Source organism: Myxocyprinus asiaticus, chromosome 16 (assembly GCF_019703515.2).
Source record: "Myxocyprinus asiaticus isolate MX2 ecotype Aquarium Trade chromosome 16, UBuf_Myxa_2, whole genome shotgun sequence".
NCBI lineage: Eukaryota > Metazoa > Chordata > Actinopteri > Cypriniformes > Catostomidae > Myxocyprinus > Myxocyprinus asiaticus.
Genome location: NC_059359.1, coordinates 10,686,293 through 10,705,317, shown reverse-complemented (window position 1 = coordinate 10,705,317; position 19,025 = coordinate 10,686,293). Strand labels below are relative to the sequence as shown.

The 19,025-nt window shown below is 35.3% G+C and overlaps 2 protein-coding genes and 1 non-coding gene across 5 annotated transcripts in view; 2 read left to right on the top strand and 1 right to left on the bottom strand.

The window, feature by feature from the left end:
• Positions 1-5,735: 5,735 nt before the first annotated feature.
• dek (DEK proto-oncogene) lies at positions 5,736-15,677 on the top strand. Of its 3 annotated transcripts, none has more exons than XM_051720350.1 (11): positions 5,736-5,801; positions 6,744-6,885; positions 7,130-7,344; positions 7,440-7,534; positions 11,464-11,584; positions 12,779-13,105; positions 13,307-13,414; positions 13,917-14,025; positions 14,324-14,469; positions 14,586-14,654; positions 14,750-15,677. In XM_051720350.1, the coding sequence occupies exons 1-11, from the start codon at positions 5,763-5,765 to the stop codon at positions 14,759-14,761; spliced, it is 1,383 nt and encodes a 460-aa protein (XP_051576310.1). In that variant the 5' UTR covers positions 5,736-5,762; the 3' UTR covers positions 14,762-15,677. The 3 variants fall into 3 exon arrangements, with proteins under 3 accessions (XP_051576310.1, XP_051576311.1, XP_051576309.1); XM_051720351.1 differs by having other exon boundaries at positions 5,767-5,820; XM_051720349.1 differs by lacking the exon at positions 5,736-5,801 and adding an exon at positions 5,900-6,038.
• Positions 15,678-17,681: 2,004 nt separating this feature from the next.
• Positions 17,682-17,753, bottom strand: trnae-cuc (transfer RNA glutamic acid (anticodon CUC)). Its single transcript has one exon. It is a non-coding gene; the product is annotated as a tRNA-Glu (tRNA).
• Positions 17,754-18,204: 451 nt separating this feature from the next.
• LOC127453722 (sterol regulatory element-binding protein cleavage-activating protein-like) overlaps positions 18,205-19,025 on the top strand; it is a 55,565-nt gene continuing 54,744 nt past the window's right edge. Inside the window, exon 1 of the mRNA XM_051720347.1 lies at positions 18,205-18,353. The gene's annotated coding sequence lies outside the window, so the exon portion shown is untranslated. The remainder of the gene's footprint in view (positions 18,354-19,025) is intronic.

The window sequence follows — 19,025 nt, the reverse complement described above, 5'->3', positions numbered from 1 at the left end:
CAAAACATCCAAGAAAATTTTGCAAACAATCTTTTAAAAGCAAAAAATATTCTTAATTTTTGGATACAAAGAGATATCTCAATTTATGGAAGAATCTTGTTTACTAAAATGGAATTACTTTCTAGGTTTGTTTATCCAGCCTCCTCCTTAGCTATTCCACCTCACTTAGTAAAAGAATGTAACACTGCAATATTTAACTTTATTTGGAAAAATAAGCATCACTATATCAACAAAAATGATTTAGTTCATAGTTACGAAGAAGGCGGATTAAATGTTATTGACTTACAGATAATGAATAGTGTTTTAAAAACTCAGTGGTTAAGATCATTTCTTTGTAATACAAACAGCCTTTGGTTTACGGTCTCCTCTTCAATATTTGGGAAAGTAGGTGGCTTGGAATTTTTGATTAAATGTGACTTTGAGTTGTCCAAATTGCCTCTTAAATTATCTGCATTCCATCAGCAGGTTCTCCTTTATTGGAAATTAGCATTTTCTCACAATTTTAGTCCACATAAAACTTGTATTTGGAACAATCGTTTTATTGTACACCATAACAAGTCTTTATTTTATGAAAACTGGGTTCAATATAATATTTATTCCCTATTGGATATGATGGACAATTCTGGTAATGTGTTCAATTACAATGATTTTTGTTCAAAACATGGATTTGTATGTCACCCTAAAGAATTTTATACAGTTATAAATGCCATACCAAAAAACATGATACTACTGATAAAAGGGATTCTTTCACACTATTCTGTGACATTCGCTCTCCCATCTCTTTGTCTGGGTAATTTGTCTATTAGAGATCATAAGTGTAACAACAAATATATTAGAAGTATTTTCATTGGTAGATTTAATCCAAATCGAATTAAACGTCACTATATTTTCAAAGATATTAACCCGAAAGAGATGAAGGAAATGAGACTGAATTATCTTACTTTTCCAAGTCTCCCTAAAGTGAAAGAACTTCATTTCAAAATAATGAATGACATATACCCATCTAAAGAATTCCTTAAATCAAAGTTTGATATTGGAGAAAACACTTGTCAATTTTGTGAAACTGATATTGAAACCACTAAGCATATCTTTTTTGACTGTAATTACTCCAAGCGATTTTGGTCCCAATTATATAGTAAAATGTCATGTATTATTACATGTGTAAATCCTCTTGAATACAAACAAATTAAGTTTGGTGTACTTAAGAAAGATTGTTCACAACACTATTTGATGAATAACCTTTTTGAACTTGCTAAATACTTTATTCACAAATGCAGATTTTTAAAAACCCCTCCTTCCTTTCCTTACTTTGTTAATGAACTTAAAGCAGTTGCCACATCTCTTGGTACCCTTTCAAATGAAAAAGCTATTACAGTAGCCAACTTTTTCAACGAGTTAAGTACCCCATAGCTTTTTGATACCCCTTTGCAATACGTATCTCTTCAATGTTTTTTTTTTTTTTCTCTATTACTTTATATTTAATTTAAATTTATTGCTGTCACGTATTATAATTGTTAACTATGTCTGCCTTTTGAGAACTGTAAATGGTTAATATTGTTTGTTAATGCCTTTTTTGTTTGTAAATTTGTTATTCTTTTCAATAAAAAAAAAAAAAAAAAAAAAAAAAGGAGGACAGCCTTCCAAACAAGACACAGCCGTGAGAGCTTCTTCTTCTCTTCGTTTTTTGGCGGGTTGCAAACAACTTTAAAGGTGCATACCGCCCCCTACTGTACAAGAGTGTGTATCACAACGTCACTTAGCTCATATTCTGTTATTCAATCTTGTGCTTTTTAAAAAGGTAAAAAGTGCCCCTCTCTTATCACTTCTTCCTCCCCTTCTGTTCCCAATACCCCTTTTAGAGCCCACGCCCGTCCTGTTTCTCTTACTTTGTCATGTAAGTTCCTTCTATCAGATTCATACTGCATATGGTACAATGCATAATGACATGTTCAACATCTCCACAGTTAGCACACTTATTACTATTTATTTTCCCTAGAACAGCCAATGTACTATTTAATTCTGTGTGATCTAATCTGAGTCTTGTTATTATTATTTCCTCTCTTCTCTTCTATTCTTTTCTTTATATATCTTTAACTGATTTTTGAATTTTATAATATTCCTTCCTTTCAGATCTTCATTCCACTTATTCTGCCAAATCTCCATTCCTTTATTCTTAATCAGGGCTTTCCCTTCTCCTTTTTCTAATGTAATTGATACTGAGATTTCCTTTTGTAAAGCTTTTTTTTTTTTGCAAGCAAGTCAGCACCCTCATTTCCTTTCAGTCCCTCATGAGCTGGCACCCAACAAAACTGCACATCAGTACCATCTCTGTGGATCCTATACAAACTTTGAAATAGTTCTATGATAAGATCTTCCCTATTACTTTTCCTCGATTGGATGCTTCCCAAATCAGCAATTGAATCAGTGCATATAACCACCCTATCCGGTTTACCTTTTCAACCCATTGTAACCCTATTATGACTGCCACTAATTCTGCTGTATACACTGATAAATAATCAGAAAACTTTTAGCTATGGTTATTTTAAATTCAGGGATGTATACACCAATTCCCACACTCCCTTGCTTATTCTTTGACCCATCTGTGTAAATTTTAAGGTAGCTGAAATACTTATTTCTTACATATAAACTTGCTTTGTTACCCACTTCATTCATTTGCCATTCTCTTTTCTTCTCTAATATATTAATATCTATTTCTGTTGCTGGATAAATCCATGGTGCAATATTAATAATTGGGGTAGTCCTAGTGAACTCTATAGCCTCCAAGCCATATTCACTAGCTCTTCCTTTCGATATCCATCCAAATGCACTTCTCTTAAATTTGTCATATTCCCAACAATTCTGAATTGTTATTTTTGTGGGGTTTTCCTCTCGACATCCTTTTAACCTAACCCAGTATGTAAGTGATTATTTTTCTCTTCTGATCTCCAATGGTATTTCACCTGCTTCTACTAGGACAGCATTAATGGGGGTTGAATTTATGGCTCCTATACATAGCCTTAGAGCTCTATACTGTAATCTGTCTTTATTTAGTAGTATTGTCTTAGCCGCTGCTCCATAGACTATACATCCATAATCAATTGTTGATCTCATAATAGCTCTGTATGTATCAATTAGTGACTGCTTATCAGCCCCCCAATCATATCCAGCTACTGCTCTTAGTAAATGTATTACTTTCTTGCATTTTGATTCTATATGTTTAATATGCACTTTCCATGTGTATTTATCATCTAGCCATAGTCCTAAGTACTTAAACTCAGACACCCTCTCCACTTCCCATATAGTGTCAGCTTCTCAACATCAATCTTTTGCTTATTTGTAAATATCATAGTAGGACTTACTCATTGACAGCTTAAACCCCCATTTATATGACCATTTTTCCACTTTCTTCATTGCTTCTCTTAATTTTCCATTTCTTCCCCTTATCCATATAGCCCCATCATCTGCATATAATGCAGATTTGATACAGCCTTAAAGATCTGAGAAAATGTCATTTATCATGATATTAAACAGTGTTGGACTGATTACACTACCCTGTGGGATACTATTATCAATTTCAATGTCCTTAGAAACTTCCTCCCCAACCTTGACTTTAATTTTCCTGTCTGATTAAAAAAGTCTAGTATCCAATTATATAATCTCCCTCCCATACCCACACGTGAGAGCTAACAAACTCATTGGCTGTGTCTCGTTTGGAAGGATGCGTCCTCCGGAGGTCGCATTTGTCGGCCGCATATGTCATCAAGGCTGTCTCGTTTCAGAAAAGCGAGTAGGACACTTCGAATGCAGCCTTCAAATGCGACCTTCTTTCACAGGAATTCGGAGGATGCATGAGGTGTATCCTTCGTGGGCACTCACAACCCACAATTCTTTGCTTCAACGGAAATGTCTAAAAATGTCTTAATGCCAATTTGCCCGTAAATATGATGTTCAAACGCAAGTAATGTTAATTCCCAAGTTGAAGTACCTCAGTAGATGGGTGCAGAGTATATAATATGTATAATTATATTAATATATAATTAAAATACAGTATTAGACTAAAAGTACACCTGTAAAATCTATTTTCTTTTCTCTCTACATCATTATAACTCTCCTAAAATGTACCTCATGCATTCCCTTCCAGAGGGACTTTGTTCCCTTCTCACTCAAAGTGCTCCTGCTTGTTAAAGAGTGGCGTGCTGTCATAGCAACCATGTTACATTCCGTTTCCATTCATCCTATGAAGGCCGTCTCTTTAAATGAGACTTGTTTAAAGGAGGACACTCTGTGTACTGCAGCCTTCAAAGGACACGACCTCCGGAGGACGCATCCCTCCAAAGGAGACACAGCCATTGACTATTTATACATAGACACTAATTGCAATTTAAAAAGCCACAGGTGTGGGAAATTAACCTTTAATTGTCATTTAAACCTGTGTGTGTCACCATTGTGGGTCTGTAACAAGGCCAAACATTCAAGGGTATGTAAACTTTTGATCAGGGCCATTTGGGTGATTTCTGTTATCATTATGATTTAAAAAGGAGCCAAACAACTATGTGATAATAAATGGCTTCATATGATCACTACCCTTAAATAAAATATGATATTTTCAAAATCAATGCCAAAATTACAAATTTCTGCCAGGGTATGCAAACTTTTGAGCACAACAGTATTTGTATCATTACCACAATACTGATAACTGAGCCAAGATTTTACATTACCGACACTGTTCTTTAGTACTGGACATTGTATGTAGACATTTAAGAAAATGCATATGCATAAAAATAAATTTAGGTGAATCTCAAGAAACCTCTCAAGAACAATTCAAGGCCACATTTCATCCCACAATGAGATATTTTGCTTAATTATAATGAAAATAATATCACAATGTAAATATTCAATTTTACCAATTTTTACCATTTCAATTAAATCTCACAGTGGAAGTATATATTAGGACAAATCATGTAAAATACAAAATTAATGTTGTATTGATAACAAAGTTAAAGAAGTATCATACAAAATATTGCATAGGATTTATCTGGCCAAATATGCATTGGAAATATATAAACTGAACATTTCTTATACTTGTGAATTCTGTGCATTGGAGAAAGAAACTATTCTTCATTTGTTTTACAATTGTATTTACGTAAGATTGATTTGGAAGAATTTGGATACTTATGTTGATAGAAAATTGGGATATGTGATAAAAATGTGTGTTTGATGTGATATTTTATTTTAAAGATGAGATTTTGAAATGTAAAAGACAATATATAGTACATTTTATTATTTTACTGGGAAAATACTATATACACAAGGAAAAAATAGGCTCTTTGTAAACCTAATTTCTCACATTTTGCAAATTACATTGAATCATATGTAAACCTCCTTGAAAATTCCAAATAGAAAAATGGATAAAGTAACTGAAATTTATGTAAAATTATTTTCCCTGGCAATGTTAGTTATGTTATTAATGTGACTATATACCTCTCTTTCCTATGTTATTTTGGAATTTAATAAAAATAAATACAAACAAATTTAAAGCTCACAGTAAACTGATGAAAATTGTGCTCCTCATTTCCTTATTTCATTTTATGGCAGTTTTATATTTTCATTTAATATGTTAAAATTAATATTTTTATATTCTTATTTAAATGTGCATTCTTTTAATGCCTACGCACCAGTGTATAAATATTTTGCGACATTTTGTGCTTTTATAAGAGTCCGCGCGTGATCACGTGACAACCCGCCCTCTCTTTTCAAACGCCATGTTTACTGCGCACCTTCAACACAAGCCTCAACATACAGTGAGTATGTTTATAAAGTGTGAGTGCATGGGTTTTATTGAGGTTTTACCATTTGTAAAAAAATATATATATATATATATATATTCCACTGTGTTGTACTTGCGTAAATGCAGGACTTCTTGTGGTTTGCAGCTAATGTAAATTTAAATGTGTTTTTGTGAGCGAGTGTGCGGGACAAATAAGCAATGTTGCCATCAGGCTCGTGCCGCTTTAAAGCTTAGAGTTTACTGTATGGATGTAAGTGTGGTTTACGTACATATGTTTGATTATACATTTTACATATAGCACTGTACTTATCTAGTTTACCTCGCATATGGTAATAGCTTGATATCATGGGAATTATTAGAGTCTGTTTGGCTTATACAATTGTGAAAGAAACACGCGCCAAATTTGTTCTGAAGCATCAGCGCGCGCTGTCGATGACACATGGAAAGTAGAAATTTATAGGAATTTTAAAATTGCATTCTCCAGGCCTGAAAAAGTAATGGAAATTAATAAACCCTTAAAATTCGTAGAAAATGCTTGGAGTAAATAAAAAGTTATATAGTTGTAAGTTCCTGTTAAAATATTTCAGCGGCTAGATTCTATTAGAGTAATATTCGTAAGCCGTAGCCAATTGTTCTATTGAGTCGGTTCTTTTTCATTGAGTCGATTAAACCCGTTCACAAATCGATCTGAATGAACTATTATTGAATTGATTAAAACGGTGAATTAGTGAATCTAAATTAAAATGTTTTTTGGAAATCCTTTTCCTCTAATCACAAATGTCTGGAAAGGTCATGGAAATGTATTAGTCAAAGAGTGTGGGATACATAATTAACGTCTACTGGTGGTATGCAGCTGAATTTGACGAATGTAGTACCAGTGGAGGTGTAATACCCAGTTACAGCCGTAAATTTAATTTATTGATAAAATGTATCTATATCCATTCATCTAATGCAGGATGCAACTAAAAAGACCCCAAACATGAGTGAAGCAATGGAAACTGTCAAGGCAGAGGATCATTCTTTGGATGAAAACAGCACAAAAGAGGAAGAGATGGGTACATTGGATGATGGATCAGGAAAACCCAAAAGCAAAATGTGTAAGTTCACATCACAATTCATGTGCCAAACCCATTCTTTAAAGAAATGTTGTTTATAGCATTTAGCATTGGAAGGACTTCAGAACTGGTTCATAATATAAATGCTCAAAGACCCATTTTCTTCAGGACAGAAAGTGAATTGGGCTAACTTAAATCACATGGGTATTTGATTTCTTATTTTTATTTTATTTTTAAACCAAAGTTTCCCACCTTTGTCCTTCTGTTGTCGTGTAATTCTTTCCAGACCAGGGTGAAATCCTTGAAGGAAAACGGGAGAAAAAAGGGGTCCAGAGACTTTCTGCAACACTGACGAGTAAACCAAAGGAAAAGTTTAAGATTGAGAGCACAGGACAAGGTGCCAAACTTGGAGATATTGCACGGGTTAATCACTCCATTGGAAAGCTCAAAGCCCCTCTGCTCAAACCTCTGCATAAGATTCTGTATGATCGACCTGGAGCTGTAAGCTCTTTATTTGGGAAACTCACTTAACATGTAAATGTAAAAAAAAAACAACATGTTATTCTTTAAAATTTGTGCTTCTAAATGTTTTACAGGCATCATCACTACGGAAAAATCTTCGATTGTTTAATGGGTTCCCTTTTGAGGCTGACAGTGACCTTTACAACAAAAAGAAGGAAAAGGTGACAAGGTAGTCGTTTTAACCGCTTTGATGCTTTTTTAGGGTTTCTGCAAGGTCAGAACTTTATTTAAAATATACTTAATTTTTATTTATTTATTTGTTTAATATCACATTGCTGTACAACAAAAATGTAATCACAAAAAAAAAAAAAATACAGTAAGAAATTAAATGCATATAAAACAATCTATGTAATACTTGGACCACTATTCATACAGCTTTTCTTTCTTCCAAAATAAAAAACATTAAAATAAATAAACACTTTAAGCTATAACATACTTTAAAGGTACAACAGTTACATACACTCACCAGCCACTTTATTAGGTACACCTGTAAATCTACTTATTCATGCGATTATCTAATCTGCCAATCGTGTGGCAGCAGTGTAATATATAAAATCATGCAGGTATGGGTCAGGAGCTGTTCACATCAACCATCAGAATGGGGAAAAATTTGATTTCAGTGGTTTAGACCGTGGCCTGATTGTTGGTGCCAGATGGGCTGGTTTGAGTATTTCTGTAACTGCTGATCTCCTGGGATTTTCACACACCACAGTCTCAAAGAGTTTTCTCAGAATGGTGCCAAAAACATCCAGTGAGTGGCAGTTCTGTGGTTGAAAAAAGCTTGTTAATGACAAAGGTCAGAGGACAATGGCCAGACTAGTCCAAGCTGACAGGAAGGTGACAGTAACCCAAATAACCGCACGTTACAACATTGCTATGCAGAAAAGCATTTCTGAACATGCAACACGTCGAACATTGAGGTGAATGGGCTACAGAAGCAGAAGACCCCTCCGGGTACCACTGCTGTCAGCTTAGAACAGGAATATAATATAATAATAGGAATAATAGGAAACTGAGGCTGCAGTGGGCACAGGCTCACAAAAACTGGACAGTTGATGATTGGTGAAACATTGCGTGGTCTGACAAATCTGGATTTCTGCTAAGGTACACAAATAGTAGGTCCACAGCAGCCTCTGTTTTCTGTTCTTGCTGTTGTAGCCCATCTGCCTCAAGGTTCGACGTGTTGTGCAATCTGAGATGCTATTCTGCTCATTACAATTGTTCAGAGGGGTTATCCGAGTTACCGTAGCCGTTCTGTCAGCTCGAACCAGTCTGGCCATTCTCCTTTGACATCTCTCATCAAGGCGTTTTCATCCACAGAACTGCCGCTCACTGGTTGTTTTTTGTTTTTCGCACCATTTTCTATTCAACTTTAGAGACTGTTGCACGTGAAAATCTCAGGAGATCAGCAGTTACAGAAATACTCAAACCAGCCCATCTGGCACCAACAATCATGCCATGGTCCAAATCACTGAGATCACATTTTATCTCCATTATGATGGTTGATGTTGGACTTACACTGACACCTAGCTGCTTGGATGCATCATAATTTATAATCAATAGTTTTCAGTTTCAGATGCCATTGTAGAAATGTAGTATTCACAGTCAGCCATGATTACTTTATTCAGTGAGTAAAAGTGAAATTAAACGAGTAGTATTAGCTGGTCATGTGATTCTAACATGGCAGCCCCCATGTGCGATCCCTCTCCATGTAGAATAAAATAGCTTTTATAAGGTTACTGATTTGTCTTCATTTTAATGTGAGTGGTCATGATTTCCTACATATATTGCAAAATTACAATTCATGTTTTTAAGAGTTAAACTTTTTTTAATGAGCAAAAAAATTACTGAATGCACCTTTAATTCTATACATAAAAAGGTCATTTGAATATATATTACCATGAAATGAACAACCTTATTCTCAATTAATCTTCAAATAACTTCACTAATTTTGTCAATTTTCTCAGAAACATGTCTTCTCTACCAGTTTGAACTGTTCATTATTACTTCAAATACATTTCAAATGCAGGTTGACTTAAACCTTTATATCAAGTATGATCACCCCAAATTATCATATATGGATTCACTGGGAAATGTAATATCAAATGCAGCATGTCAATTCACTATTTTGGACCATAAAGAAGCAACAAAAGGACAATACCAAAAAACAAATAAGGCATATCATCATCTTCCTCTCAACATAATCTACAGTAGGAATAATTCAATGTCGAATCTTTTTTTGTAGGCAGCATGTTATTGTTGGAAAGCCCACATTTGGACAATTAATAATGTCTCGTAAAGTGTCCTAAACGTCAGTCAATGGAATGGATATGTTAAAAATGTCTTTCAAGTAATACCTGAAGCATTGTGGCAGCAAACATAATTCTTTTCCCCAGTTTACAGGTATAGCAGTCTACAATAGAAACTTGAACATAAATTTCCATGTTTCTTTATAAATTCATCATAATAAATTTAAAAAAATCATATAAATTCTCCTCATAAATTCTATTTTAATTATTAATTATTTTTTTAATAAATAATTGTGATCGATTTCTCATAAGGTGCAGTGTGTAATTTCTGCGCCTTTAGGGGCATCAAACTGAATTGCAAATAAAAGACTTTCCAAAACACACCCTACCTTCCATTTTCAACAAACAGGTAGACCCACCCCGAACTCCACTCAAACAGAGCTTTGAGGCCTTATACCTAAACTTTGCTTGGGGTCCTAAAAGATGAAACAATGTCTGTTTCTGAGAGCTGTTACATTTCCATTTAGGTGGTAGTAAATGTACACTGCCTGGCCAAAAAAAAAAAAAAAGTAGCATACTGTAATATTTCATTGGACCACCTTTAGCTTTGATTACACATTCGTCGTGGCATTGTTTCAACAACCATATACATCATCACAACATTTATTTCCGTCCAGAGTTGCATACATTTTTGGCCAAGATCTTCGCTTCAGATCTTGATGATGGGAGAGACGAACTACTCCGTAAAGTCTTCTCCAGCACATCCCAAAGAATTTCAATGGGGTTAAGGTCAGGACTCGTGGCCAGTTCATGTGTGAAAATGATTCCTCACGCTCCCTGTACCACTCTGTCACAATTTCAGCCCGATGAATCTTGGCATTGTCATCCAGAAATATGCACGTGCCATCCGGGAAGAAAAAATACATTGATGGTATAACCTGGTCATTCAGTACATTCAGGTAGTCAGCTGACTTCATTTTATTGCCGCATAACGTTGCTGAGCCTAGACCTGACCAATTGAAGCAACCCCAGATCATAACACTGCCTCCAGAGGCTTGTACAGTGGGCACTATGCATGTCAGGTGCATCGCTTCATGCGCTTCCCTTCTTAGCCTGATGCGCCCATCGCTTTGGAATAGGGTAAATCTGGATTCATCATACCACATTACCTTTTTCCGTTGCTCCACAGTCCAATCTTTATGCTCATTGTACGTGTGGAAATGCTCTTTAACTATTAAATGTAGCCGTGAGTTCTACTGTCTTTTTTATTTATTTTTTTTAGGATGTGACATCACCATGCGCCATTCAACATTTCTTCCGTGAAGCTGACGGTTCACCACTATCCTTCCAGGTTTTAATTATGCGTTGGACAGTTACAGTTATTTCAGCAATCTCCTTAGTTGCTTCTTTTGCTTGATGCAGGCCAGTAATTTAACCTTTCTGAAACGCAGTAAAAAAAATTTCCACGACCACAGGATACATCTTCCGACATGGTTGTTTAAGAAATGAGAAGCTACACACTGCATCAGTTAGGGTTAAAATAATTTTTGCCAGCTGAAACTTATTAATCACTGCAATAATGATCCAATCATAGGCTCTTTAGAATCTGATTATTTAAATCCAAACTGCAACTTTGTTTGGGGCCAGGCAGTGTATCTTCATGAACCTGCAGAAACCCTGTTTTTGGAGTATGTTTATACAGTATATCACTGAGAATTCAAGACTAGAAGTGATGCATCCGAACAATAATACCAAATGATCCATAATTGAATCCATGTGATGCATGTTTTTCTTGCCTTCTCATTGGTTGATGAATGGGTGTGGTAAATGAGTTTTGTCTGTGTGGCAGGCTTCCCAAATCACTGCTCAGAACCATATGTCAGACTCTTGATCTGGAGAGGAGTGGAACGCAAATTGTTCTTGTTGAGAGGATCATGAACTTTCTTGTATGTCCAACTAACTCAGGGAAGGTAAAATGCTTGATACTGTCTTTTTTCTTCTGAAAAACAACAATCAGGATTTTATGTCACTGTACAGTTAAAGGATTGTGTCGGGTTTAACCCTTTAAGCTCTGAAGGTGTTTTTAAAGATTTCCTGTTTTTGTGGCATACCCAAAATTAAAGGCTTATAACTCGACAAAAAACAAAACAAAGAGGGTCAAGTATTTGGTATCATTGTAAAGAAAACTTTTATTTATTTTTTTAAAGATATAGATTGATTCATTCTGAGTCTCTCAGCCTAATAAACAGCTGAAAAACACACAAAATTTAGCCAAAAATGTACTATTTTTTTCAACAACATTTGACACATGGCTGTTTGATGTTTTTACTGATTGCAAAAATATTTAAAGTGCAAATTTTTTTATACATTATCAAAACATAACACTTCTGATTTGTCTGCAAATTTCAAAGCACTTGTTCAGTTTTAGTCATAATGCCTGCACGCGTTGGAAAGTAGAGCTTCTAAGCATTCAAACGATACTTATTTTGTGTTGGTCTGTAGTTTATAGTTTGACTATTAATTTTCAGTTTCAGTGTTTCAGTTGATCGCACATCAGCGAGAGTTTTACCTCATCCAAAACATGTGTGATTACAATTAAATATTGTTGTTGTTTTTGATCAGCAACTGACTGTAAAGAACAGGAATAGTATTAAAAGAAGTTATTCAATGACAATTAGATTTTGTGGATCTCATCTTTGGAGACATATTACATGGAAGGAGTCAAAACAAACTTTTACTCTCAACATGCAATAAAAGGATCTCTGTGCTAAATGTCTTCGCAAATGTAGTAAATCACTGATGAGTGAAATGTAAATATTTACCAGCCAGCCGGTGATCACAGGTGCAATGGTGCAAAATTTGGTCGCATATGCAAGTGATTTATTCACATTGTAGAGCGTTGCCTCAGAGTAAAAAATAAATCTTGGGATTTAAGAATCGATATTGAGAATGTCCAGATGAAGATCATGAACGATGCATTAGAAAATCAATGTTTTTCCCTAGACCTATGATACAAGTTAAGCTCCACTAATTGGCCTGAAAATGTGGAATTGCGTTATGCAAAGTGTGTTCCGCGCAAATTGAGTATGTTTGCGCCGTTACTTGATTTGCCATTTGTTCTCCGTTAATTCACTCTTATGTTTTTTTTTTTTTATCCTATGAAGCCTGTTATAAAGAAAAAAAAGAGGAAGACAACCAAAGATGCCAAAAGAGAAAAGAAGTCTTCATCCAAGAGTAAAAAAACACAAAAAGTCGAAAGTGGGAAGTCCAAAGCTATTGTCAGTGACTCCAGCAGTGATGATGATGATGATGATGAAGAGGAGAGAAAAGAGAAAAATAAGGGCACTGAGAAGTCAGCAACAGTGAGTCAAAAACGTAAAGACAGTGACAGTAAGTCTTCTGATAAAGAGGAAGATGATGATGAGGAAGATGATGATGATGATGACAGTAAGGAAGATCATATGGCTCCTGTGAAAGACAGCGAGGAAGAAGTGAGTGAAATTAGTTTTTTTTTTTTTTTTTGTTGTTTTTTTTTGTTTTTACGTTTTTGAGAGACTACTGAATTCGCTAGTGGAGATGTGACAAATCATCAATAAATTCTGACACATTTATGGTTTATAGTTTATGAAAGACAATCATACAGTGCGTAATTGCTTGTTTTGAAATCAACCTCCAATTTAAAATCCAAACAGCTATCTTCTAAGAAGAAATATCCCTCCAAGAAGGCCACAAAGAAATCTGATGAAAAGACTGCTCAGTCTGCATCAGATGAAGAGAACAGTGATCAAGACTTAAAAAAGGTTGGATGCAACTAGTATTTTGTAACTTAAAAAATAAAATTGCATATATATTTTCTGAATGTCTAGGTAGTGTCACAAAACCAGTCGATAGAGATTTTTGTTTTGGACTTCCGTTGTAGTCTTGCTTGTTTTGTCATGAATGCAAAATAAATTCTGGCTTTAATAATCATCGCTTACTGGAGTGCCATCTGATTACAATGCCTTTAAAAGATTTGAAATGACTCCGCCAGATATTTAAGATGGTTGATTTTTCCATATGCTGGAAAACTGTTTATAAGTCATCTAACAAGTTAGATTTACAAATTACATTTCTGACACCATAGGAACAAGTGCAAAGTTTCTGACACTTTTTTTTTCTTCTGATATTCTAGGAATATGTTTAGGTTTACGTCAATATGTCTGTATACATGATTTGATTTTCTTTCCTACTGTTCTTTCCTGCTGTAACCCTGAGGTTCTGTGATTGGATTTGATTGAATCATTTTATTCACTATTTTCCTAGACAAAGAAACCTGCGGCAAAGAGAAAAGCTCCAGCAAAGCCTGTCCCCAAAACCAAGAAAGCCGACAGCAGTAGCAATAGGGGGAAAAAGAAAGAAAGCAAGTGCAAAGGTAATAATCATTAAATATTACCAAAGTATTGAAACCTTAAGCTATCTTAGGAGCCATTTAACCTGAACACATTTTTTGACCTGTTTTTCTATGTAAACATGCACTATACAGATGTCTTTTTTGTTGTGCAGAAGAGCCCCATTTTTTGGCAGTGTGCCAAGTTAAAAAGAATGTGTCTCAAGACCCCGTTCTGCTTTGCACATCTTGTTTTTATTTTTTTAACTCAAGAACACGTTCTGACTGAACAGCCCCTTATAGTCTTCCTGTTTAGTTTGACATGCTGTATTTTTACCTCCAGATGAAAGTGATAGTTCTGATGATGATCAGCCATTGATCAAGATAGTTAAAAAGCCACCAACCGATGACCATTTGAAGGAGACAATTCAGGATCTCCTCAAAGATGCAAACTTGGAGGAAGTGACAATGAAGCAGCTCTGCCGACAGGTATGCTGTGATGGCATATTGTTCTGCAACTTTCTTATAATACAAAGTTGGAGTCATGAAACCTTGAGAATGCCTTTCATATGATTTTAATGGAATCTTTGACTTCTTTGTTTTAGGTTTATGACAAATATCCTCACTTTGATCTTACCAGCAGAAAGGAGTTTATCAAAGACACAGTTAAAAGCGTAAGTACCATCAAAATATTAGTCCAGATTTTAGGTTACATTGATACATTTGTTGTCCTTGAACATGAGAGGATAAAAAAATCTTGTTTTTCCAGCTGATATCCTGAAGAAAATGCCTGATTTAAAAGGAAGAAATGTGTGAAGATAGCTTATGAAAACTCAGTTTTCATTACATTGTTCACGTTGTATTTTTAGTTACTTTCCAGCAAATTCTTTTTTTTTTTAAATTTTTTTTTAATTTTTTTAAAAGTCTTTAAAGCATGATTTTGATGAATTTCCTTTTTATTTATCTGTTAACCAAATATTGCAAATTTTTAAAAGTGACCCCCCCCCCCCCACACACACACACTCTCACACTCTTCTTTTAAAAAAAAAAAAAAAAAAAAAAAAGGTCATAATTGAGTGTCTTGGCTGTGGATTGCAATTGCATTGCCATTGTTGACGTGGCGTTACCAAGATATTGTGTGCAATATATTTAGAAAGCACCCGCCAAGTATGTTTTCTCTTGTTCGATTGGTCTGTCAGCTGCAAGTAGAACTGGGCTACATTTCTGAGGTCATGAATGCAGGAAAGCGACACATTTAGAAACAATTTCCCTTTTAGTGTTGTACTGAATTGAATAATTTGGCATTGTAATACAAATTTATAAAAAGCATTACCCTTTTTGGTTGACCTTTTCTTAATCTGTTTCATAGTTAATATCCATATGTCTGTTTGTGTAAATATGCTCTTATGTGATTTCTTTTTTTTCTTATTGTATTTTAAATACAGCTCAAAGATCACATATGTTTCAAATATGTCATGTTACTCATAACCATGGATCTGTGTAGGTTCTGTGATTAGACTGGAATCAAGGTTGATCTGTTGCACTACTGCAAAACTAACCTCATTAATTGAAAAATTGCCATAGTAGTAAGTGTAAATTATCAGTTATTGCTCACAGTGGTAAAGTTTCACAAAACTGTTGTAGCAAACCAAACACCTAAATTTGTGTATTTTGTAATAAATTAAACCTGTCTTTAAGTTTTTCCACAGTATCTTTTTTTTTCCACAGTATTATATGATGTCAATTGCTCAAAGCTGAAGTATGTAACTTTTTCTGTGTTTAAATACTTTCTCCTATCCCAGCTTAATATGCAGAGACAACTCATAGGTTAATTTCCTCAAAAACTGTAAACGCAGTGTTTCTGTTGCGCTTTGAAAATTGCTCTGTTTTGGGAGACCCGCTTAGACCCGCCCCAACAACATTACTCAACTGATGGCGTGAGTTGGGGGTGGGACTATCTCTTTGTTTGACCAACGGCAGATAGGGGGGCGTATTCAGAAAATTGTTTTGAAAATAAAGTTTATTTTTGCAATTCCATTTGGTGATGCAGAAATTACATACATCAGCTTTAAGATTTAGTTTTTTAGTTACTTAATGGTGTTGTTATGCTCTTAAATTTCTATATTAAATTGTTAAAGCTGTTATTTTAGTGGGTGCACGCTAGCTTCAGGGGGTCTTAAAGGGGTCATGAAATGCTCCTTTTATATATATATATATATATATATTAGTTTTATTATCTTCCCTGAGGTTCACTGATAATTTTAATGTTTTTTTTCCATTAAAACATTCATAATTTAGTAATATATGAAATTTTCCACCTTGTCTCTGGCCCTCTGAAACGTTCTGTTTTTGTATAAGCGCCTCCTTAAAACTTCAACGTAAACACCCACTGTTCTGATTGGCTAACTAAATCGTGCAGCCCCTCAAATTCAGCCATTTTTAAAACTCAATATGAGGAGAATAAACAAGCTTCACAACATTATAAAACTACATTTCAGGGGTTTCACATAGTGCACATCCAACACATTGCATCTGAATATATTAAGCCATTCATCTCAAGCACAACTGTTAACACTCGCACCCTATCTACACTGGATGCAAGAGTCGTATTGTATCAAAAGCAGTAGAATCCATTATAATCAATGATGCTGTCTACCATAGAAAGCGTCCGTTACTGAGCTTCATGTTGTGCTGACAGTAAACCGATGTCCCATTCCATTTTGTGCTGCACGCGCTGGCGCTATTACTGCCAACAACACAAACGGTTTAGAAAGTTAGTGTTGACACACCGGTGTGGACAGCCTCAAGCCGTTGCATTACATCAAGATACATGCCTGGTGTAAAAAGGATGTCAGCACCATAAATTATCAAACAATTATGACATTTGAAATATTCAAATGGAACTGCTTAGTTCCTGTTTTGCATCAGGTCCAAGTGTTTTTAACTGTCCCATCCTTCAATAACAGTGCCTTTCTAAAACTTGAATTGTTTTATGACTGGTCCACAAGCAATCCACATTGATATGAGCCGAAAAAACATGCAATCCACACTGAAATACGTTGAAGACACATCCAGTTTCCAGTATCATCCTGCACTGAAATGCACATCACTGGAAACACATCTAAATGGTCAAAGATGTTCATCTAGCACTTTTCAAACACCAACAATTAAAAATAGAGCAGATAACAGCAAGAGGCAACAGCTGAATGACAGAGAATAGCTTCTCTTCAGAGTTGTAACTTGACACCTTGTCTTTTAAAAGTGGCCAGAGATGTCTGTCTGTGCATGTTTAAATACAAAAATAATTTTAAATAGTCCAGATGGGTCCCATTTGGTGTTCAGGAATAGTTAGGCTACAGTTTGTCCTCTCTCAGTTTATGAATTAAAGCACCAGTGGGCGGGGCCAAGGGTGCAATGATTTTAAGTAGGTGTCAATGTTTTTGAGCTGTAGAGGTGGTCATGAGTCCCAAAATGAGGTAGGGAAGTCGCGGAAGTAGAAAATGAGGCGTTTTTGCAGCTTGGTTTCAATAAATGATTTTATTGCATTGGGGATTAAGTTTTGAGTTCTGAAATTAATGTTGTTTTATAGTAGAAATACCTCTTATATGTCAAAATATCAAGGAAAATGTTATACCTGACGTGACCCCTTTAAGATTTGGAAAGTGTTTATGAATTCCAAATTATGGATTTAAAAGATGCCGTTCCCTGACCGGGAATCGAACCCGGGCCGCGGCGGTGAGAGCGCCGAATCCTAACCACTAGACCACCAGGGAGCTGTTGGGAGTGTTATACATTATAAGTTTTAATCAACATATTATAACTATAACGGTACAACTTATTTTTCAATTTTTAGTTATTAATTAAAACAACAAAAATACTTGTTTTATACATGTTTAATTATGTGCATATTATATTAACAAAATCGACAGACATTTTACAGTTTCTGCTGCTTGTGCTCAAATTCACAAGCACTTGCGTGTGTACATATAATGTAAACAAATACCTGCAGTGTATCTTGCTCTCATGCACTGCTCGCTCTGTTTTAAGAGAAGATAATTTCATTTTAAGAGAATACTGGTCTTCACTGTACTCACTGTAATGTAGCTTGTCATTACCCATGTTCCCAGTAGATGTCACACGCGTTTGAGAAGCTTGTCTTTTCCCCCATTGACCAGTAGAGCTCGTAGTTTGACGCGTTTTTAGTTCACTGCAGGTTGACGTTGAGGGGTCACGTTGGTTAGTGGTTTACAGTAGCTGACCTGATGCAGGCAGATCAGTAGAGACGTCCAGACACCTGTCCTCTGGAATCTAATAGGAGCCTATTCACTATTAAAACAAACCCTCGGAGAGGAAGGGCAGAACCTGTCATTGGGGTAAGCGATGTTGTTTTGGTTTGTGTTTATATAGATAAATAAGAGCATTTCGAGAAGCATGACAGGGCCCCTAGTGTTCAGTGTTACTGATAGCTGTTTAAGTAACAAGCTGTCAACCCGCTTTCAACACACGCGTGTATATCGTGCCGCCACAATAAAGATATTTAAGTATTTCGGCTGGTTTACTATCTTTATTGTATTCCTACGCAAAGCTTGTAAAGGAAAAACAAGCAGGTGCTTCACACATGAGCTGTTGCTAATGCTAAAACGTTAGCAGCTCGGCTAAAGTTAATGCCATGGAAACAAGTATCAGGTTAATCTCCAGCTCGCACGAGAAAACATAACAAATAAACAGTATGTAAAGGTTTATGAAGGACATGAAACCGATATGGCGTAAACATAGACATAACAGTTGAGTTAACAGGACTACTGTTAAACTTATTGTTAGTGACTGCTAGCTTTACGTGAAACTATATTAGTAGTTCATTTAGAGTTTAATTTACTGTTCCATTAACAGCAGAGGTAAACAGTATAAGCACCTTTCCATTGCATTGCTCGGTAGTATCTAACTAATGCACCAAAATAAAATACATGGTACCATGGTAGCATCATGGTAGTCCTGGAGTATCATGTAAATACCAGTACGTGAATATTTTTGTCATTTAATACCGT